At 47.1% G+C, this 21156-nt stretch overlaps 1 protein-coding gene across 1 annotated transcript in view; it reads right to left on the minus strand.

The window, feature by feature from the left end:
- The window catches only part of PRPF31 (pre-mRNA processing factor 31), a 140107-nt gene that overhangs the window by 88388 nt on the left and 30563 nt on the right, over positions 1-21156 (minus strand). The window contains exons 4-5 of the mRNA XM_040327618.1: positions 20675-20758; positions 6768-6865 (exon numbers count right to left, since the gene is read on the minus strand). Of these exons, the coding sequence (XP_040183552.1) occupies positions 6768-6865; positions 20675-20758 (182 nt within the window). The remainder of the gene's footprint in view (positions 1-6767; positions 6866-20674; positions 20759-21156) is intronic.

Consider the following 21156-nt stretch of genomic DNA (forward strand, 5'->3'; position numbering starts at 1 on the left):
CATCCCTCCTCGTGTCGGTCTTTTCGGAGAGAAGACATCAGAACAGTGAGTTGCACCAACAGACCACTGACACAGTCACACCCAGGCACACAACTCCCCCCCCCCCCCCCAGTCCCCTGTCACTGATTGCAGTGATCATTTATTTTCTGATCACTGCATTTAGTGTCATTTGTGACAGAAAAAAGTGTTTTGGACATTAGCTTTAGGCCCCTTTAGGTTCAGGGTAGCCCCTAGCTTTAGGCCCCTTTAGGTTCAGGGTAGCCCCCTACCCCCCCTAAGGATTTACCCCTTGATCACCCCCCTAGTTAACCCTTTCACCCCCTATTGCCAGAGTCACTAAGCGATCAGTTTTCTGATCGCTTTATTAGTGTCGCTGGTGCAGCTAGGTAGCTAGTTATTTTTTGAGGTTCGCCGCCAGGTTTTTATAGCATTAGGTACCCCCATACATTTTCGAAAAAGGTTTTAACCCCCGATTGCCCCTAGAGTTAACCCTTTCACCAGTGATCACCGTATAAGTGTCACTGGTGACTCAGCTTAGCCAGTTAGTTATTTAGGTTCGCCGCCAGGTTTTTATTACCTAATAAAGGTTTTAACCCCCCCGATTGCCCCCTAGTTAACCCTTTCACCAGTGATCACCGTATAAGTGTTACGGGTGACGCTGGTTAGTTAGTTTGCCGTTTATAGCATCAGGGCACCCGCCGTATATAACCCAATAAAGGTTTAACCCCCTGATCGCCCGGCGGGTGATATCAATTAAATGTTAGCGTCAGTCAGGGTCTGCGTCGCCCCAGGCAGAGTTAGGTAAGTGCCAGTAACGCTTACACCCACTCGCAAAGCATACACCCCCCTTAGTGGTATAGTATCTGAACAGATCAATATCTGATCAGATCTATACTAGTGTACCCAGCAGTTTAGGGTGCCCAAAGACTCATTGTTAGCGGGATCAGCCCAGATTCCCCCCTAGCACCTGCGTTTTTCCCCTCCGCCCAGCCCACCCAACTACAGTATCGATCGATCACTGTCACTTACAAAACACAACACACATAACTGCAGCGTTCGCAGAGACAGGCCTGATCCCTGCGATCGCTAACAGTTTTTTTTTGGTAGTGTTTTCTACATTTGCTGACAGATCAGGTGCTTTTTTACCTGTGAATCCTTACTAGTGTACCACTAAATTTAGAGCCCAAAATGGCAAAGCGAATGTACACTAGTAAGCAGGCCTACGAGTTTCTGAGCATGACAGATAGTGAAGAGGAGGTCACGCATCTGTCAGATTCTGGCTCAGAATACAACCCCGTAGAAGACAGCGGCTCCATGTCAGATAGCTCTGTCGACTAAGTTGTGGTCCCTGCTAAGGCCAGGCGTACCCGATCCCATTCTGATGTTGAGGAGCAAGAACGGCAGGACCCTTGTATGGAGCAGAGAAGTACTAGCGCCGCTATTCCTTCTGGTGAACTGGCAAGCACCAGCGGCCTAGTACACCCAGGTCATTCATCCAGCACTGTAGTATCACGTGGTGACATGGCGAGTCCCATAAGTGCAGTTCAAGCTGGCGAGGTGGCAAGCACAAGTAGTGTCCCGCTGCCACCAAAAAGACAAAAAGACAGGCCCGTCGTGCCCATAGTGCCCTTCCTGAAGAATTCGCCTATCCCGATTGGGTCCCCACCACTTCTGCAGAACCCTACTCCCCCCATTCACTGGCCAACCTGGTATTCAGGTGGAAACAGCCGATTTAACGTCACTTGATTTTTATTCGCTGATTTTCACGGAAGATCTCTATAGATATATTGTGGACCAGAGTAATTTATATGTTGGTACTTACATCGCCGCTAATCCCCAGTCCCGCCTTGCCAGAGATTGGAAACCAATTACGGTTTCCGAATTTAAGACCTTTCTGGGCCTTTGCCTCAACATGGGCATACAACAATTTCCGAAGTTGCAGACTTATTGGTCCACAAGTCCACACGACCATATGCCCATATTCTCTGCTTCCATGGCCAGGAGACGATACGAGGCAATCCTGCGGTTCTTGCATTTCAATGACAATGAACTTTGTCAACCACGTGGAGACCCTGAATACGACCGGCTCTACAAAATTCGGCCCCTCAAACCATTTCAACGAACGTTTTGCAGCCTTGTTTAATCCCTAGCAAGTTGTCTGCGTTGATGAGTCCCCGATTACAATAAGAATGTTAGTTCTTACCACCCTTCACGCAGACACGACAGTCCAAATTCGTACGGCGGCTGGTGTTGTGGAGAAACCCCTCTGTGTCCACAAATATAACCAAAATATGGGAGGGGTGGACCTCAACGACCAGTTGATGGCGCCGTATCATATTGCCCGTAAAACGAGACGCTGGTACAAAAAAAGTGTCTCTATATTTATTCCAATTGGCTTTACTGAATGCTCATGTCTTATACAAAGCTTAAGGACGGAATGGATCCTTCCTTCAATTTCAGGATGCGATCATCTTAGAACTCCTGTATCCAGGCGGTTCTGCACCTCACCATCCCCTACCAAATGCAGTAAGCCGACTGCATGAGAGACATTTTTCGTTTCTCTATGAGAGTACCCCTACCCAACGAGCCCCCCAAAAAAGATGTTGTGTCTGTAGCAAGCAGGGATATAGGCGTGACACCAGTTATTGTCCCCACTGTCCTGGCAATCGTGCTCTCGGCCATATGTTTTTTTACGCTACCACACACGAGTGAAGTTTCAGTGTAGGGTAAAGCATTTCGCAGGCTAGGCACACTTACACAGGGTCTCCCAAGATGCCATCGCATTTTGGAGAGACCCAAACCTGGAACCGAAAAGTTGAACAGTTAGGCCTGGTACACACGATAGGATTGATCCGCGGATACGGTCCGCCGGACCTGAGGATTTTTATCCGATGGAGTGTACACACCATCGGATCAAAATCTGCGCCGAATTCCCATCGCGGTGACGTGTCGCGCCGTCGCCGCGATGATGACGCGGCGACATGCGCGACGCTGTCATATAAGGATATCCACGCATGCGTCGAATCATTACGACGCATGCGAGGGATGGGTTCGGACGGATCGATCCGGTGAGTCTGTACAGACCACCGGATCGATCCGCTGGAGCCGATTCCAGCAGATAGATTTGTTAGCATGTCTACAAATTTTTATCTGCTGGAAATCGGAAATATCCGCGGATAAATATCCGCTGGAACGTACACACCAGGGGATCTATCCGCTGAAAACGATCCGCTGAGATTTTTCAGCGGATGGATCCTCTCGTGTGTATGGGGCCTCACAGTTACTAAAAAAAGTGTTAAAAAAAAAAGTTGTTTTATTGTTCTCTCTCTATTGTTCTGCTCTTTTTTTACTGTATTCTATTCTACAAAGTTTTATTGTTATGTTTTATCATGCTTGCTTTTCAGGTATGCAAGTTGTTTCGGCCCTAATTATTTGTAATTGTAGTTTTATGCGTTGTGAATGCTGTGCGTATACTTCAATCAGATTTTACCCAGCAGGAAGCAGAGTTTGAATACATATACCCCACTAGTATTCTATCAATCAGTTAGGTTGAGATAGGAGGTAGAAACATCATTGGCAATTTAGAGGTCAACTGCACAGTTGGCCAATTTGGCTGCAGAGGAACCTATGCAGTTCATTACGGACACACGACAAAGGACTAGTACCCGAGTGGTAGCGATAGTGTTGACCTCTTAAGAAGAAAATACATAAGTGGGGTTTCCGCACCATGTAGCCCTCACCTGTGATGAAGTTGGAAATGACAAAACGTGTCAGGCGTGGTAACACGGCGACCGCTAGTGAAGTCAGGACCGTAAGGAAACACGGAGGCTCACCAGTGGTGTCTGGAGGTGGTAGGAGCCTCACAGTTTATCATCTAAGCAAAGAGTATCCAATGTCACCTCGTATTATACCCAAGGCGAGGTTTGCGTTTTTTTTAATATGGGAGTGTCTTTCTAGTGTTTGATACATTTTCGAATATATTTGGTTACTGTACCATTGGAGGATACCTCCCATTTCCTTTTACATTAATGGCCAATATTCATTCCTCCTGAGATACATGGTGACAACTTTTGATCTGTACAGCGGGATATTCCACACAAGTGTTTTGTGCCGACCATGAGAGTGGGAGTCATTGAATTTTATTGAGTGCGATATCTGCTGGGGAGAGGGATCACCAGTGCACGTGAGGAGGTTTGTGGCTGATATAATTTTCAAAATGGGAAAAGACCATGTGGTGGACTTGTTTTACTTATTTTCACACGTTATTTTTATATTATTTCACTTTGATAAATTTGGAGGTTATAAGTGAAAAAAAATAAAATGGAGGTTTAAATCACAGCGCTACTTTTTGGAATAATTGTCTTTTTACACTAACTAACTATTTCCAAACATAAAAAAAATATGATAAAATCACACATCTGACGAAGTTGTATTTATGGATTCATTTTGGCTAGTACAGTACTGTATGGTGTTCAAGCTACTGACATTTTTACCGCTGTCTATAGTCTCATTAGAAGGATTTAATCTCACTTCCTGTCTCTGAGACAACAGGAAAAACTACCACTAGGAAGGGAAATTCATTCCTGTTGGTTTTTGTCTGGAGTTGCAAAAAAAAAAAGTTCCGACTTACAAATTCAACTTAAACCTACAGTCACTATCTTGTTCATAACCAGAGAATCGCCTGTAGTTTAAAAGTTGGAAATGGCCACCATGGAAAGGAAATTTATAAGAGGTATTCTAAATAAACCACTGACAGAGCAAAATCACTTAATCGGCAAGGCCTAGGTGCCTGTGACCATGTTCACCGAGGATGGGAGCAATATATGCTTGGGAAGAGATCTGAGGGAGCAGAGCATATATTGCTGCTATCCTCGGTGAACATGGACAGGCCACAGGCACTTAGGCCTTGCCGATTATGGGGTCTTTTCTTTCTCTGTAAGGCCCCTCTTACCATTTGTCCATTATATAATTCATGTGTTATATTACCTTTTTGGTCATTCATTTTCAGATATATACTACATGAATCCACCCCTGAAGAGCTAGTCACATCTCGTGAAACGCATCAGTGTATTAAAAAATTATGTATACCTCATGCATTTCATGTAATGCAATCTTTACCCATGTGCAAAATTGTATCCGCGTTGCCTTGTTTTATGCTACCCTTTCATGTGTGATCATTTCAGCAATAGACGTTTTTATTGTATTTATATTTGTCAATTTCATCAGTCAATTGTACACAACTCAAAGTCCCAAAGGAAGAGACCTAGGTTTTTATTTTACTATTAGGGATGGAGGTGTGTCACTGAAGACACCAGAACGTTTTTTTGAGGAAAAACAGATGAGCTAGTGCAGCAGTGGGATCAGTACCCATCTCATTTCCCCTTTCCTCCCCTCAAGCCGATTCCTCCTCTGCTGAGCAGGATAAAGGGTGATGGAATTTCAGTCATGCTGGGTCTTCTGGACTGGCCTTGTTGTCCGTGGTACGCCAACAAGGTATTGCTGGTTATGGACGCTCCCTGTCTGTTACCTCTTTGGGAGGCCCTCCTGTCTCAGGGTCCAGGGACAGTTGCTGGCGGCAAAAGCAGTGGTCAAACTGGCAACGGTGTGGCAACGATCTGGAACACTGTTGCTGGCTGCACTAAATTGGTTCACTTGCTCTTGCGTGGTGGAGATTAGGAATGCTAATGCTTGATACAATCAGAACACTGATGCTGGTTTACGTTAGTCTTGAGACACTGTACTGATGTGCCAGCCATTAGGAACATGGTTGATGGCTTACACTGATATTTGTCGCAATGGCCCTTGTGTGGCAGTGATCAGGAACTCTGTTGCTGGCTGCATTGGTATGACACTTTACTGGTGTGCCTAGTGATCAGGCTACTCTAGTGGTACAGTGGAACCTCGGATTGCGAGTAACGCGGTTAACAAGCATTTCACAATAAGAGCACTGTGTTAAAAAAAAAAAAATCCTAGCTCGGTTTTTGAGTGTTGTCTCGCAAAACTAGCAAGATTCAGGTCAAACGCTGCGGAAATGCACAGAAAGGCCCTAGGACAGCTCGGCGGACCTCAGGAATAGAGTCTTTCCGAGGTCAGCCGAGGTGTTCTCTGGCCTTTCCAGCCGCATTCGGTATTGAATGCCATTGAAGTCAATGCGCAACCGAATATTTTTGTTTCCGTTGACTTCGATAGGGAAACTCGCTTTGATATGCGAGTACTTTGGATTACGAGCATTCTCCTGGAACGGATTATGCTAGTAATTCGAGGTTCCTCCATTATTGTGTAAAAAATAAAAAAACAAAAATCCTCTGATCTCTCCCCACCGTAAACTGCTGTGGCCAAAGTGCGCACAAATAACAAAAGCTTTTATTAGGTCTTCAGAACGGACCTGTCCATCAAGTACAACGGCCTGATGGTAAGTGGTTAAATAGGCTGACTTGTTAAAAAGATTAAAAATGCGGGATAACAATTACAGAAGACAGTATGAAAGATCACTACAATCCACATTTCAAATCTTTTCTAGGGGAACTAATAAAAATCGGTTTAGGATATTTTTAGAATATCTTTGTAGAAAATGGTGTCTCGTCACACCTTCTTTGCTTTACTTGGACATACCAAAAGGCATTCCAAGTATACATGGAGACACGTGCTTTTAATTTGTATCACTTTTTTAGGAGGAATGAAGCATTGACTCAATGAGCTATAGGGTACAAAACACATTTGTCCATGGCTGTATATATCATCCTATGCTGTGCATACAAAACACCTACCTTCACTGTTCTGATATAGTCCAAAGCATTGGGAACCAAGGATTCCAATTCTGGAAATCTTTTAGAGTATTTGTCTCTGATAAACTTGTGAATGATATCTGCAGAAAATATAAAAAGTATTAATTATGATACAAGAACGAATGGTTTGGAAGCTGGACCCAGATGCGGTTTTACAGATCTGGGGGAGGAGGAGCACTGACCTTTCCTTCATTATTGCATTTAAATTTAGATTGCCGTTTTCCTACAATTGGAAATGCAAAGCATGAGCATTGCAATGATCACAAAGCAAAGCTTGCGTCTATATAACTAGCTGGCATCATCATCCAGTTCTTGTACTAGATATACATACTACATATCCCCCTCAGTGCAATTCCCTACCAGACTCCTAAAGACACACATGAACACACTCCAAAGCCAACAGTGAATGAAAACCCAATTACCCTTCCAATAATTTATTTTTGTCAGATACATTTTTATTAAAAGATTTTTTCTTCTTTTAGTACAAATAAACCCAAGACAAGGGGTGAAAAAACAAAACAAAAACATGCAATTTACAGATCCAACTAACAGCAGATGCTCAGCTTATGCCAGTACGCCATTAGTACGTTAATCTGACAATCTATTAAGGAATAAAAATCCTAGAATTTTTTGTATGGAAGGAGGAAAACGAGTTATTACCTGTTCACTAAAGAGCGAGTGCGAGAGAGACTCCAAGCACAGGAAAAAACACTTTTTTTTTTTTAAATAACCAAAAAGGCAGAGATAAAACAAAAATGTGCAACCCGCTTAGGACACCATCCTGGAAAATTAGTTAACAGGTAATAACTCTTGTTTTCCCCATGTCATCTTTCAGGACAGCTTACAGAGAGGACAAAAAAAGAACTACCTGATCAGGGCGGGACCACAGCTTTAAGCACCTTCCCCTCCCGACAGCTTGTTTCTGGTTAGAGAACAGGCCTGGTCAGTATAGTTTATGAAGGTTTGGAAGCTGGACCCAGGTGCGGTTTTACAGATCTGTGAAGGAGAAGCACTGACCTTTCTAACCCAAGAAATGGCCCCTGTTCTGTCTGAATGAGCGAGCTTTGATGTTTTCCAGAGGAAACAGTCATGATACCTGGTAGGCTTCCATCATTGAAATATGCAATCACCTTGTGATGGTAATATTTTGACGCCTTCTTGCCTTTATCTGGGCTCCAAAACAAGCAAAAATAGGATTTTTATAACAGCTTACCTGTAAAATCCTTTTCTTTTGAAGTACATCACGGGACACAGAGAAGCATAGTAATTACTATGTGGGTTATAGAGAGTACCTTCAGGTGTGGACACTGGCACGCCCTTAAGGCAAGAAGTTCCCTCCCCTATATAACCCCTCCCATACCGGGAGTGCCTCAGTTTTGTAGCAAGCAAGAAGTGTCCCAAATACCCCAAAAGAGGGGCGGGTGCTCTGTGTCCCGTGATGTACTTCAAAAGAAAAGGATTTTACAGGTAAGCTGTTATAAAAATCCTATTTTCTTTATCGTACATCACGGGACACAGAGAAGCATAGTAATTACTATGTGGGACGTCCTAAAGCAATGCTATGAGGGGAGGGAGACCCCAAGAAATAAGCCGGGCGCCATCAGACATGAGGAATCAAACTGCAGCCTGCAGCACACTGCGCCCAAAGGCGCTCTCCTCATTCTTTCCTATGTCCAATTGATAAAACTTAGTGAAAGTATGGACAGACGACCATGTCGCGGCCTTGCAGACTTGAGCCATGGAGGCTTGATGATGCACTGCCCAGGAAGTACCCACCGCTCTAGTGGAATGTGCTTTAACCTTAAACGGGGGAACCTTTCCCCTCAAGCCATAGGCTTGAGTAATGACCTGCCGAATCCATTTGGAGATAGTGGACTTCGACGCTGCCTGCCCACATCTGGGACCTTCTGGCAGGATAAACAATGTATCAGTTTTCCGGACCTGAGCAGTAGCCTTAAGATAGATCTTAACTGCTCTTAATACGTCTAGCGTATGTAAAGACTTCTCCCTTGCAGAACTAGGCTCTGAGAAAAAAGACGGGAGAACAAGATCCTGATTCAAATGAAATCTTGAAACAACTTTAGGTAGGAAAGCCGGGTGGGGCCGTAGGACCACTCTATCCTTATGGAATATAAGGTACGGTTCCTTACAAGACAAGGCCGCCAACTCCGAAACCCTCCTGGCGGAGGTTATGGCTACCAAAAATATCACCTTCCTGGTCAGAAGGACCAAAGGAATATGAGCCAAGGGCTCAAATGGTTGTTTCTGTAAGACAGAAAGGACCAGATTCAGATCCCATGGACACAAGGGAATCTTGACTGGTGGACTAAGCCGGATCACACCTTGCAAAAAGGTTTTGATCAGGGAATGTGTAGCTAGTGGCCTTTGGAAAAAAATCGATAAGGCCGAGATCTGGCCCTTAATGGTGCTTAGGGCCAACTTCATGTCCGCCCCTAACTGCAGAAACTCCAGAATTCTGCCAATGAGATACCTCCGGGGATGCCAACCCCTGGTCTCGCACCAGGCCACATAAGATTTCCAAACTCGGTAATAGATAAGTCTGGATGCCGGTTTTCTGGCATTAATCAAAGTAGATGCCACCGCATTAGAGAGACCCCTTTTCTTTAAGATATGGGACTCAATAGCCAGACCGTCAAATTGAGAGACGGTAAGGAAGGATGGAATATTGGCCCCTGGGACAATAGGTCTGGCCGAAGCGGAAGGGACCACGGTTGCCCCACGGACATCCTTACAATGTCCGCGAACCAGGCCCTTCTGGGCCACGCTGGAGCCACCAGAATCACTGGTCTTCCTTCCGACTTTACCCTGCGAAGAAGACGGGGTAATAATTGCAGCGGAGGAAACGCATACATTAGGGAGAACTGGTCCCATGGGAACACCAGTGCATCCGTGCCGTAAGCAAGTGGATCCCTTGTCCGGGACAGAAAGTTGCCCACCCTTGCATTGAACCTCGATGCAAAGAGATCGACATCTGGTGTTCCCCACCTCTGACAAATGCTCTGGAAGATGTCGGGGTGAAGAGTCCATTCCCCTGGAAGCACCTGTTGGCGGCTTAGGTAGTCTGCTCGCCAATTGTCTATTCCCGGAATGAACACTGCAGATATGCATGGGACATATTTCTCTGCCCAGGTCAGGATTCGATTCACCTCTCTTTGGGCTGCACGACTTCTTGTGCCCCCCTGGTGATTTATGTATGCCACGGCAGTGACATTGTCTGATTGAATCCCGACCGGAAGACCCTTCAACCTGTCTGACCAAGCTGACAGGGCTAGATAGACTGCTCGAATTTCCAGCAGATTTATGGGTAGAGACCTCGGAGGCTGACCATTTCCCCTGGAGAGACAAACCTCCCAGGACTGCACCCCAGCCTAGCAGACTGGCGTCCGTGGTCACAACCTGCCATGTCACGGGAACAAAGGACTTCCCCTTTAGCAGGTTCCGGGGAACCAGCCACCAACAAAGGCTCTGCCGGACTGACCGGGAGAGAGACATAGGGAGATCCAAGGCTTGAACCTTTTTGTTCCAAGCGGACAGAATGGCATGTTGAAGCTCCCTTGAATGGAACTGCGCAAATGGGACGGCCTCGAACGAGGCTACCATCTTTCCCAGTAACCTCATACAGAGGCGAATGGGAGGCTGACGCTTTGCTTTGACTAGTTGAACTAGTTCTCTTAAAGCCTCAAACTTCCTTTGGGGCAGGAAGACCCTTTTTAGCTTTGTGTCTGAGTAGACCCAAATATTCGAGCCTTTGCACAGGCATTAAGGCTGACTTGTCCAGGTTGAGAACCCAACCCATGGATTCCAGAAATTTTACGGTTCTGTGTACCGCTGAGTTTAGATCGGCCACTGACCGGTCTACTACCAATAGGTCGTCTAGATAGGCTACTATGGATATGCCTTGAGACCTTAGATAGGCTAACAGTGGAGCCAATACTTTCGTGAAAACACGAGGAGCGGTGGCCAGACCAAAAGGTAAGGCCACGAATTGGAAGTGGCACTGATTTACCGCGAAGCGAAGCAGCTTCTGATGGTCGAGAAAGATAGGAACGTGCAAGTATGCGTCCTTTATATCGATGGACGCTAGTAGTTCCCCTCCTTGCAGGGAGGCCACCACTGACCTGATCGATTCCATCCGGAATGATTGGACCCTTAGGAACTTGTTTAAGGCCTTGAGGTCCAGGATGGGTCTTACATCCCCGTTTGGTTTGGGGACGGTGAAGAGATTGGAATAAAACCCCAAACCCTGTTCTTCCACTGGCAGCTCTCTGATTACCCCTTGGGATAACAGATGATCTAAGGCCAATGCTAAGGACCTTCTTTTGCCGAGGTCCTTTGGGACGTTCGAGGTTAAGAAGCGCGGCGAAGGAAATTCGCTCAACTCCAGCTTGTAGCCCCCGGAGACCGTAGAGAGGACCCACCTGTCTTGGATCCTGTCTAGCCAAGCCTCCGCAAACAGCTGAAGTCTTCCCCCCACCCGGCTGAGTGGGGGAGAACCTTCATAATGCTGACTTAGTTGCTGGCTTGGCCTGTGGCTTACGGTTCCAAGGTTTTTTGGAAGCCTGAGGCTGGCCCTGTGGCTTCCCACCTGCATTGAACCGTCCAGGAGGCCGTCGGAACTGCCTGGTACCGGAAGTACTAGGGATAGGAGAGGAGGATCGCTTAAAGGAGGGGGGACCCCTAAACCTTTTCTTTACTGGCAACAGTGTACTTTTGCCACTGGAAATTTTCTGAATGTAAGCATCCAGATCTTCCCCAAACAAACGCTCTCCATGAAAGGGAAACCCCGCCAGTAATTTTTTACACGGGGCTTCAGCAGACCAGTTCTTCAGCCAGAGTAACCTGCGCATATGAACTAGCGAGAGAGTGAGACGTGAGGACTGCTGAATGGAGTCCTTAATAGCATCTATGGCAAAACATAATGCTCTGGGAAACTCAGCCAAATTCTGGGCCTGTTGTGCCGGCAATTCCTTTAAGACCCCTTTAAACTGGTCCTTCAAGGCCTGGCAAATCCCAATAGCCGCAATTGCAGGCTGGGTTATTCCTCTCGCCGAAGCAAAAGAGGTTTTTAATAAAGTCTCTAATCTCTTGTCTGTCGGATCTTTGAATACCAGAACATTGTCTACTGGACAGGTCAAAGATTTGTTTACGCAGGACACAGCTGCGTCAACCTTGGGGATGCCCCATTTTTTAGTGAATTGTTCCTCCATGGGGTATAAAACCGAAAACTTCTTAGGAGGAAGAAAATATCTATCTGGATGTTCCCAATCCTTGTAGATAAACCCTTCCAGCAGGGGGTGAACCGGGAAGGAATAATTAGCTTGAGGAGCTTTTAAGGAGCCTAAAGATGAGACTGCACTTGAAGCTGGTTCTGAAAGTGGCAACTTGAAGGCCGAACGGACCATCTCAGTGAGGGACTGGACCAACAATTTTTCGGATTGCGATGCCAAAAAGGGTTCTCCCAAAGTGGAATCCTCAGAGTCCACTACTTCCAGCTGACCTTCTGCCAGATCTCCAGAGGGTAAATCAACCTCTTCTGAGGATGCATGCCCCAAATCGAGGGACTCCTCAGAGGGAGAGGGGGACCTTGTGCGTTTTTCCCTTGAGAGGATGCAATCAAGGTCGCTAATCTCTGCTCCAGACCCCCCATAGCTGAGGCCAGAGCCTCCTGTGTCACAAAAACTGGAGCAAGTGGGACAAGGGCAGAACAGGCATCTGACAGCCCTGATGGTTCACCCTGGGCCTCCTTCAATTTTTCAGGAGAGGAAGCAGCCGCAGGAGCATGCCCGAGATCCTCTGAGCCAGATGGCGATCCCTTTGCTTTTTTGCTTCTAGTCCCTGAGCCTTTAGCCATGATAAAGCTGAGGTTCTCACAATAGTTGCAACTACTTGCGAACCTATAGACCAGCACTGACGCTGCTATTTGATGGTTGGCAAGGTGCAGAGCCCACTATGCGCCTTAAGCAAATGTCACTGTCCACCATCAGTACTAAATACTGAAGTATGTGCACAAGATCTCTGTGTCCACCGTCAGCCAGAACCAGTTAGGTGGACTGGAGCATATAAGGACTAGGTGTATCACCTGACCTGCTCTGTCCTGTAATCTCAAGTCTCATAGAGAACAGCTGAGATAGACCCCCTGCGCGCACGCGCGCGCCGCTGTTAGGCGAGCACCACGAGGCTACGCGCGCACACGTAGCCGCGCGCACACGTAGCCGCACGCATCTCACGGAGCACGCCGCGCACATTCGTGCGCATCGGAGCAGCGTACAAAAATTTCATTTGCGCGTGCGCCTAAGACACATCAATGTCGCGCGCGCATGACGCTACGCGCCATGCATGAGGATGGAACCCACAGCTCCATGTGAGAACCAGGTAAGCCAAGTGAAGCCAAACATTTTGGACAACTTTTCTCTGCTTTTAACCTGCACAGGAGGGGCCAACTACCTGACTAGAGATACCCCTCCTCCCCACAACACACAGGACCATATAGGAGAAGCACAGACAGTTAGCTTTAGGCAAACATAATGGCTCAAAATAAAGGAAGGTTACTCCTAGGACCAAGTCCTGAAGCACCTTCACTTACCTGATCCAACGCTGCAGGACTCTGCATAACAGACAGTCCAATCTTCACCCATCACGGAGAGCAGCGTCTATAGACCTTCAGGGACCGGGGTCCATGGACAGGAACACCACACCCCTGGACCCATATCGCACCCTGTCAGTAAACTTTTGGTATTAGGAAATTGACCAAAGTACTGAATAACCAGGATCCAGCTCTCAAAGAGAAGCATTACAGGCCAAACCCCGTTCTTCTTAACCGGGGCCCGGGTACCGTCCACTTTGGCTCAGAAGCACTTTGGACGGATCCGGATTTCATGGAGGCTTTTTACATCCAATATGGATCCCTCCAGTGGAGCTCCTTGGAGCACATGTTCACTCGTGACCAACACCTTAGACACTGGCAAAAAACTGAGGCACTCCCGGTATGGGAGGGGTTATATAGGGGAGGGAACTTCTTGCCTTAAGGGCGTGCCAGTGTCCACACCTGAAGGTACTCTCTATAACCCACATAGTAATTACTATGCTTCTCTGTGTCCCGTGATGTACGATAAAGAAATAGAGGTTGATCTCCAAGCTATAGATTTTTGGCATCATCCTACATAATGTTCATTCAATGAGATACCCATGGACATTTTACATAATAAGCCCTAGTAATTATCCAGCGAGATTTCTTCCCCAATGGAAGAAATAAAAATCCTAAACAGCTTACCTGTAAAATCCTTTTCTTGGAGTACATCACAGGACACAGAGTAGACATAGTAATTACTATGTGGGTTATACGTCACCTAGAGGTGACTGGACATTGGCAACCCAAGCCAGGAAGTCCGGGATGGTCATGGCGTGGGTTTTTTTGGCTGGGAGGTAGGGGGGTAAGCTCACTTGCTGGTTGCTGCCTGGCTTACCATTGCCCATCAATTTTGAACACTAAACGCACCTACCTGACACACTGACCATTACACCGACTACCTGACATACATACACCGACCTGACCTGCATACACTCACCTACCTACCTGACATATACACCTACCTGACTTTGCATTTACTTTACTGCCTGTTGGACCTAGTGGCCTTTTTACCTTGCCATCAACCGATCGCTCCTCCGCTGGCCTGATCGATGCGTTTGCCGCCCGCCCAAGCTCCGAGTGGGGATCATCTCAGTGATGTGATGTGGCGTGGCGGTATTGTAATTCCCGCCTTCTGGAGCTTCGGGTGCCTGAGATGGACGTCACAGGTCCCGGCATTGGATAAGTGGGTCGTCCATCATAGGCGTTGGCCTCCAGAAGGCGGGACCAGCCTGCTATCGCACTCGGCCACAATCGGCGCGGCGGCACTCGGCAGGACTGTCTCGGCGGCACTCGGGATCAGAACGGTCCCGGTGCTCGCGTCCAACAACGGCTAGCTAAATGCCTGGGACTTGGGGCTTTACAGGGACCCATTCAGGGCTCCAGCCCCCTAAGCCCGGGCCTAACGACGCCCCTGGGCATCCTCTTGCAGTCTTTTGCCCAAGTGATAACATTTTGTAAATGTATGGACCGACGACCAAGTTGCATCCTTGCAAATCTGAGTCAGAGGCTTGGTGATACATCACCCATGAAGCACTAACTGCTCTAGTAGAGTGCACTTTAACTTGAAAAGGCGAAACCTTTTTCAAACCATAAGCCTGGATTATAACCTGACGAATCCACTTTGAAATAGTACCAATTTTTTGTCTGGAGGAGAACGGAGGATCTAGAAAAAAAGGCAGGCAGGGAGACATCTGGTTTAGATGAAAACTGGACACTACTTTTAGGTAGAAAGGTTGGGTGAGAACGCAACACCACCTTGACCTTATGAATAATTAAGTATGGCTCTTTACATGAGAAAGCTGCCAATTCTGATACTCTCCTTGCTAAGGTTACAGCAACCAAAAAACAACTTCCTATAATAAAGGATCCTGGAAGCCAGTTTCCTTGCATTAATCATGGTAGTTAATACTGAGCCTGAACGCCACCAATTCCTTAAAATTTGGGCTTCAATAGCCACACCGTTAAATTTAGCGACCGCAAGGCAGGATGGAACACTGGTCCTTGCGAAAGAAAGTCTGGAAGGGACTGAAGAGTACACGGTTTTCCTACTGTCAACCTTACGATCTCTGCATACCAGGATCTACTAGTATTACTGGCTTCCCTTCCTCTTTGATCCTGCGCAAAACGCGCAGTAGCAGCTGAACTGGGGAAAACGCATAAATCAGTGTGTCAAGGACAAGGGATCCACTCGCATGCAAGACAGATGCGTTAGTAACCTTTTGGGAACAGTTTTCAAAGTTGTCCAACTTCTTGTTGAACCTAGACGCCATTAGATCTATGTCCGGGGTGCCCCATTTTCGGAAAATGGCTGAAGAAAAATGTCAGGATGGAGAGACCATTATCCTGGGAACAATTGTTGGCGGCTCAAGAAATCCACCTGCCAAATCTCCACTCCTGGAATGAAGACTGCCGATAGACAATGTTCATGCTTCTCTGCCCAGGCCAGAATATGGTTCATTTCCCTCTGAGCTGCATGACTTCTGGTACCCCCTTGGCGGTTGACGCAAGCTACTGCTGTGGTATTGTCAGATTGTATCCTGAAAGTAAAGGCCATTAGGGCCAGACGCGCAGCCCGAATCTCTAGAACAGCAATGGCGAACCTTGGCACCCCAGATGTTTTGGAACTACATTTCCCATGATGCTCATCTACTCTGCAGAGTGCATTAGGCACCATGGGAAAGGTAGTTCCAAAACATCTGGGGTGCCAAGGTTCACCATCACTGCTCTAGAATGTTGATGGGCAAGGCACTCCGATTCTGACCACTTCCCCTGGACAGTGGTCTCCTCCAGAACTGCTCCCTAGCCCAAGAGGCTGGAATCCGTTGTTACAACCTTCCAGGTTACGGACATGAAGGATTTCTCCTTCTGCAAATTTCTAGTCATCAACCAACCAACCGAGACTCTGGCGCACCCTTGGGGCCAGATACATTGGGTAATCCAATGCTTGTATTTTCTTGTTCCAAGCAGACAGAATACTGTTTTGCAACAGTCTTGAATGAAACTGGGCATAGGGAACCGCTTTGAATGAAGCCACCATCTTATCCAGCAACCTCGTGTACAGGCAAATGGAAAGATCCTTCTTTGCCTTGACCACATGGACCGGCTCTTCTAGCCCTGACTTTTGTCTGAGGCAAAAAAAACACTTTCTTGGGCTGTATCTATAACTAGAACCAAGTACTCCAGCCTTGTTACTGGCCACAAGACTGTCTCTAGGTTGAGAATCCAACCCAGATGATTCAAGTACTTGACCGTGTTGGACACACTCTGGTCTAGCCGTGCAACCGACTGATCAGCAGCAGGTAGTCTAGGTATGCAATTACTGCTATACCCTGGCTGGCCCCAAAGTCTTGCGAATACCGGGGCCAGAAATTGTAAAACACCAGGGGTACGGAGGCTAACCCAAAGGGCAAGGCCACAAACTGAAAGTGGCGCTGCTCTACCGCAAAACGCAGAAACTTCTGGTGAGTGGGAAAAATTGGCACATGCAGATATGCATCTTTGACGTCTATTGATGCCAGAAATTCTCCCTGCAGGGTGGATACGACTGACCAGATAAACTCCATGCGAAAAGAGGACGGATAGGAACTGAATTCGATCTTTGAGATCTAGAATGGGTCCAGTCGGTTTTGGCACTGTAAAGAGATTTGAATAAAAACTCCCATGCCCTGCTCTTCTGAGAGAATCTCTAGGATTACACCCCGAGATGTCAATCGGTCCAGTGCCTGAAACAAAAAGACCTTTTCACTGGGTCTTTGGGAACGTTCGACCTTAGAAAACCGAAAAGGTGGAAACTCTAGTTTGTACCCTAGAGAGATACAGTGGAGATGACCCATCTCGGATCTCTTCCTGCCAAGCCCCTGAAAACTTCAGAAGCCTTCCCCCCACTCGAGCAAGCGGGGGCACCCCTTCATAAGGAGGCCTTGGAACTCTGCTTTGCAGACTTCTGCCCCCATGGCTTCTTCTGGCCTTATGCTTTGCATCTTGCACCTACCAGTGAAGGCCGTTGCGACTGCCTGGAGGCTGTCACGGCTGGTACCGGGGAACAACATTTAAATGAAGGATGACGTGGAAATTTATAGAAGGTTGTTTGATCTTGGGTGGAGACTTCAATATTGTGTTGGATCCAAGCTTGGATATAACAGGGAAAACTTTCACAATGAAGCTCTGCTGACCAGTTCTTAAGCCATAAAAGTCTGTGCATAAGTACAGACAAGAAAGCCAAATGAGAAACCTGCTGTATTGAAATCCTTTTTAAAAGGGAGTCAACAGCAAAACACAGCGCTCAAGGAATATTTGTCTTAATTTTTAGGCAGATCCTCCTCCTGGTTAGGCCTATCAGGCCTTTGACCTGATCCTTTATGGACTGGCAAATACCAATTGCTGCAACAGCTGGCTGAATAGCTGAACTGGCCAAAGAAAAGAAAGCTTTTACTAATGACTCCAATTTCTCGTCAACAGGATCTTTCAAGCCCTGTGCATTATCCATCAGATACGTCGTTCTTTAAAGGAAGAGACTGCTGCATCTACGGCTGGCACGCTCCAATTCTTAACGAACCTTTGATCCATGGGATATAAAAAGGGAAACCCTCTTAGGAGGAACAAAAATCCTGTCAGGATATTCCCAATCAGCATACACCGCCTGTTCCAGTAGGGGATGTAGGGGGAAAAGCCTGTGCGGCCTGAAGAAGCCTCAGGGATCCCAAGAGGACAAAGGGGGGCTCAGTCACCTACTTTAAGAGGCAACTTCAAGGCAGAATGAACCATTTTGGTCAGAGTCAGGATGAAAGCCTATGCGACAGACGGACATCAGCTGGACCTCCTTTTGTCCAGTTTGCTCAGAAGCAGACTGATCTGCCGGGCACTGCACAGAATCCTGAGCTTTTAGCTCTTCCCCCATCCTCAACCCATTCCTGCTCCAGACTAGGAGGCTCTGGGGAGGGGGATCGTCACGCTTCTTACCACCCTGCAGGAGCGCCTGTGCTCTAACCCAGCATGTGCCTGTGCTCTAACCCGGCTAGGGCTGAGGACAGTTCATCCTTGGTGATAAAGGGTGAAGCAGCAGCATTGACTGTAGGCACAACAACAGATAGGCGCAGTATCTCAGATTTCCTGGAAGATTCTGGTCTTTCAGGAGATACAACACTAGGGATATGACTAGGTTCATCAGGAACTACTTATTATTATTATACAGGATTTATACAGTGCCAACAGTTTGTACAGCGCTTTACATCAAGGAAGACGGTACAGTCACAATACAGGAGGGATCAGAGGCCCCTGCTCGTTAGAGCTTACAATCTAGAAACATGACATAGGTGTGCCCTTCCCTGTAGGGTTAGTCCCGCTACTCTTTTTTGAATACATTAGACACAAAAAGGGAGTACCCTTCTGAGGGGACTCACCAAGCCCCTATGCAACAATCCGGCTAAGCACCATAGCCTGCCAAGCAACATCTGGTGACTCGGGTAAGGAGAAAAATGAACCACTGCAAGTGCCTGTTCATAGTCCGCTGTGTGTCCCATAGGTGCCTTCTGGAAGCACCACATGCTTGATTTACACAGCTTAAATAAGCTGGTGTGCGCCAGAACCTTTGTCCGCACGCACATGCAATGGTCCAGGCGGATGGGCATGACTATTTGCGTACAACGCAAATCCTTGTGTGCCAGGACAAGGCTACTGCGCATGTGCGGCAAAGCCGCATGCGCCAAACTGCCAAGTCCAGCGGCGCGTCAACAACTGCACATGCGCCATCATCGTACAAAACTGCCAGACAAAAAAAAAAAAAAGTACACTTTGCAATCGCCTTCAGCTAGCCCAAAACTCCACCATGTGGTCACTGCACACAGGTGTCCGGCCTTTAGCTAGCTAGCTTGACTGATTGGAACTATCACACCCCACAATAATAAATAAAGGGTTTCACTTACCAGTCCAGGCGCAGGGTCACTTAGGAACGAAGGGCCCAATCTTCATCCTTCACTGCGGGTTCATGTCACTTGAAGGTCCAAGGACTGGGTACCCTGTACAGCACCCTACAGAAAAAGCCTTAGAGCTGTAGTGTCCAGGATTTTCACTCCGCAGGCTCCAGCGCCCAGAGGCCGCATTACAGGCAAAACCTTGCAGAATCTTGAGTTTTCTTTGCGAGGCTCAGGTACCATTTATCCAAGCATAAAAGCCTGTGTCAAATGGATCCGATTGGTCAATCCCTTGATTCATTTTGGAACCATTTGTGGGACTAGAGACCTGGAGCTCAGAGAGCTCAAACGAACCGTGCCATCCACTTTGCAGACACTGGTTAAAAAAAAAAAAAAAAAAAAAAAAAAAGGGGAACCCCCATTTGCCTCTCTTACCTTAGAGTCGGCAGGTGTCCTAGACCTGCTTACAGTCTCCTCCCTGGTGACTTAACAGCGCAGGACAAAATGGCTTCCACCATCTTCTCTGTAGCCCTGAAAGGTTGAGCAATGAGGATCCTGGTCTGGTGCTGTGGATCGGACGCCTCCCCTGGAACAGTGCATGGAGCTTATAGCCCCGACCACCAGGTCAGTGTTCACTACCAAAAACATGGCTGCTAAGCCACTTCCCCCCCCCCCCCCCCCACTCTGCTTTTAAAGTAATAGCGTAGTGGTCTGTGCTCCTGAGCTGAGCACCAAATTTCAGGACACTGCCAGGGTACCTGAATCTACAGGCATGCTGCCGACCAGACACCAGTGGAGTAAAAATTCGAGACTCCCTTTCCAGGGAGGCCCGAGAAAGCCAGAGCTACCTGCTACCTCCAGGTTCACTGACCCTGTTGTGGGATGCTGTTCCTGGGAGGCCCCTGCCACCTTGCACGAAGGCCAGAGGGGGGGGGGGGGGGGCGAATCAGGAGTTCCTGTCTGGCCAGAGGAAAACAAATACTGAGGGGCTACTGCCTGTGGGTTGTCTTTTATAATGTGGATCATGCGTTTCCTGGGCTAGGTGGGAGGAGTCTCTCTGTAAGCCATCCTGGAAGATGAATTGGGAAACTGGAGTACTATGAACCATGTCTCTATGCTAGATTTCGTAACATATGGGGACACCCTAGTGTGGCTACCCCAATTACGTCAACCACCCTTTGGGTCAAAATACACACGTTCAGGCTAAAAATATCTGGCAAAGCGGAAAATCGTTGGACATACTGTATATTGCATGACTTTGAACTAGAATTTGTGCAACGCAGTAAAAAACGTAATTTTAGTGCAAAGTTAAAAACACACATGAAACTTACTCAACTCATTCTCAATTTCCACAGTCAAATTATTTGCATCCACAATCACTTTATATTCAGGAGCAGCTTCCACAGGACCCATGACTGGTGAGAAAATAAAGTTTAGTAATAAACCAAAAATAGCAAGGCAAACATTATACAGATTTCCAGCCCTTAATGGATTTCTCCTGTGGCAGTCCTCTACAAAACCATTTTTTTTCCGTGCAAATTTACAATTTTTCTGTGTTCAACTAGAAATACCATTTTCCTCAGGCCCCTTTTACACATGCGGACTGTTTAGGTCCGCCAGTCAGTTTTTTTAGGGGGACGTGAACGGACACTCCATACAGTTCTACGGCACGACCGATGTCAGCGATGACATGTCTGCCGACATCCTATTCGCTAAATAGAGACAGATGGAAACCCTATTTTCCATCTGTCTTATGGATCGGATGAAAACAGACAGTCGATCAGTTTTCATCCGATCCCTCATAGCGGAGAGT

Source organism: Rana temporaria, chromosome 10, assembly GCF_905171775.1.
Source record: "Rana temporaria chromosome 10, aRanTem1.1, whole genome shotgun sequence".
NCBI lineage: Eukaryota > Metazoa > Chordata > Amphibia > Anura > Ranidae > Rana > Rana temporaria.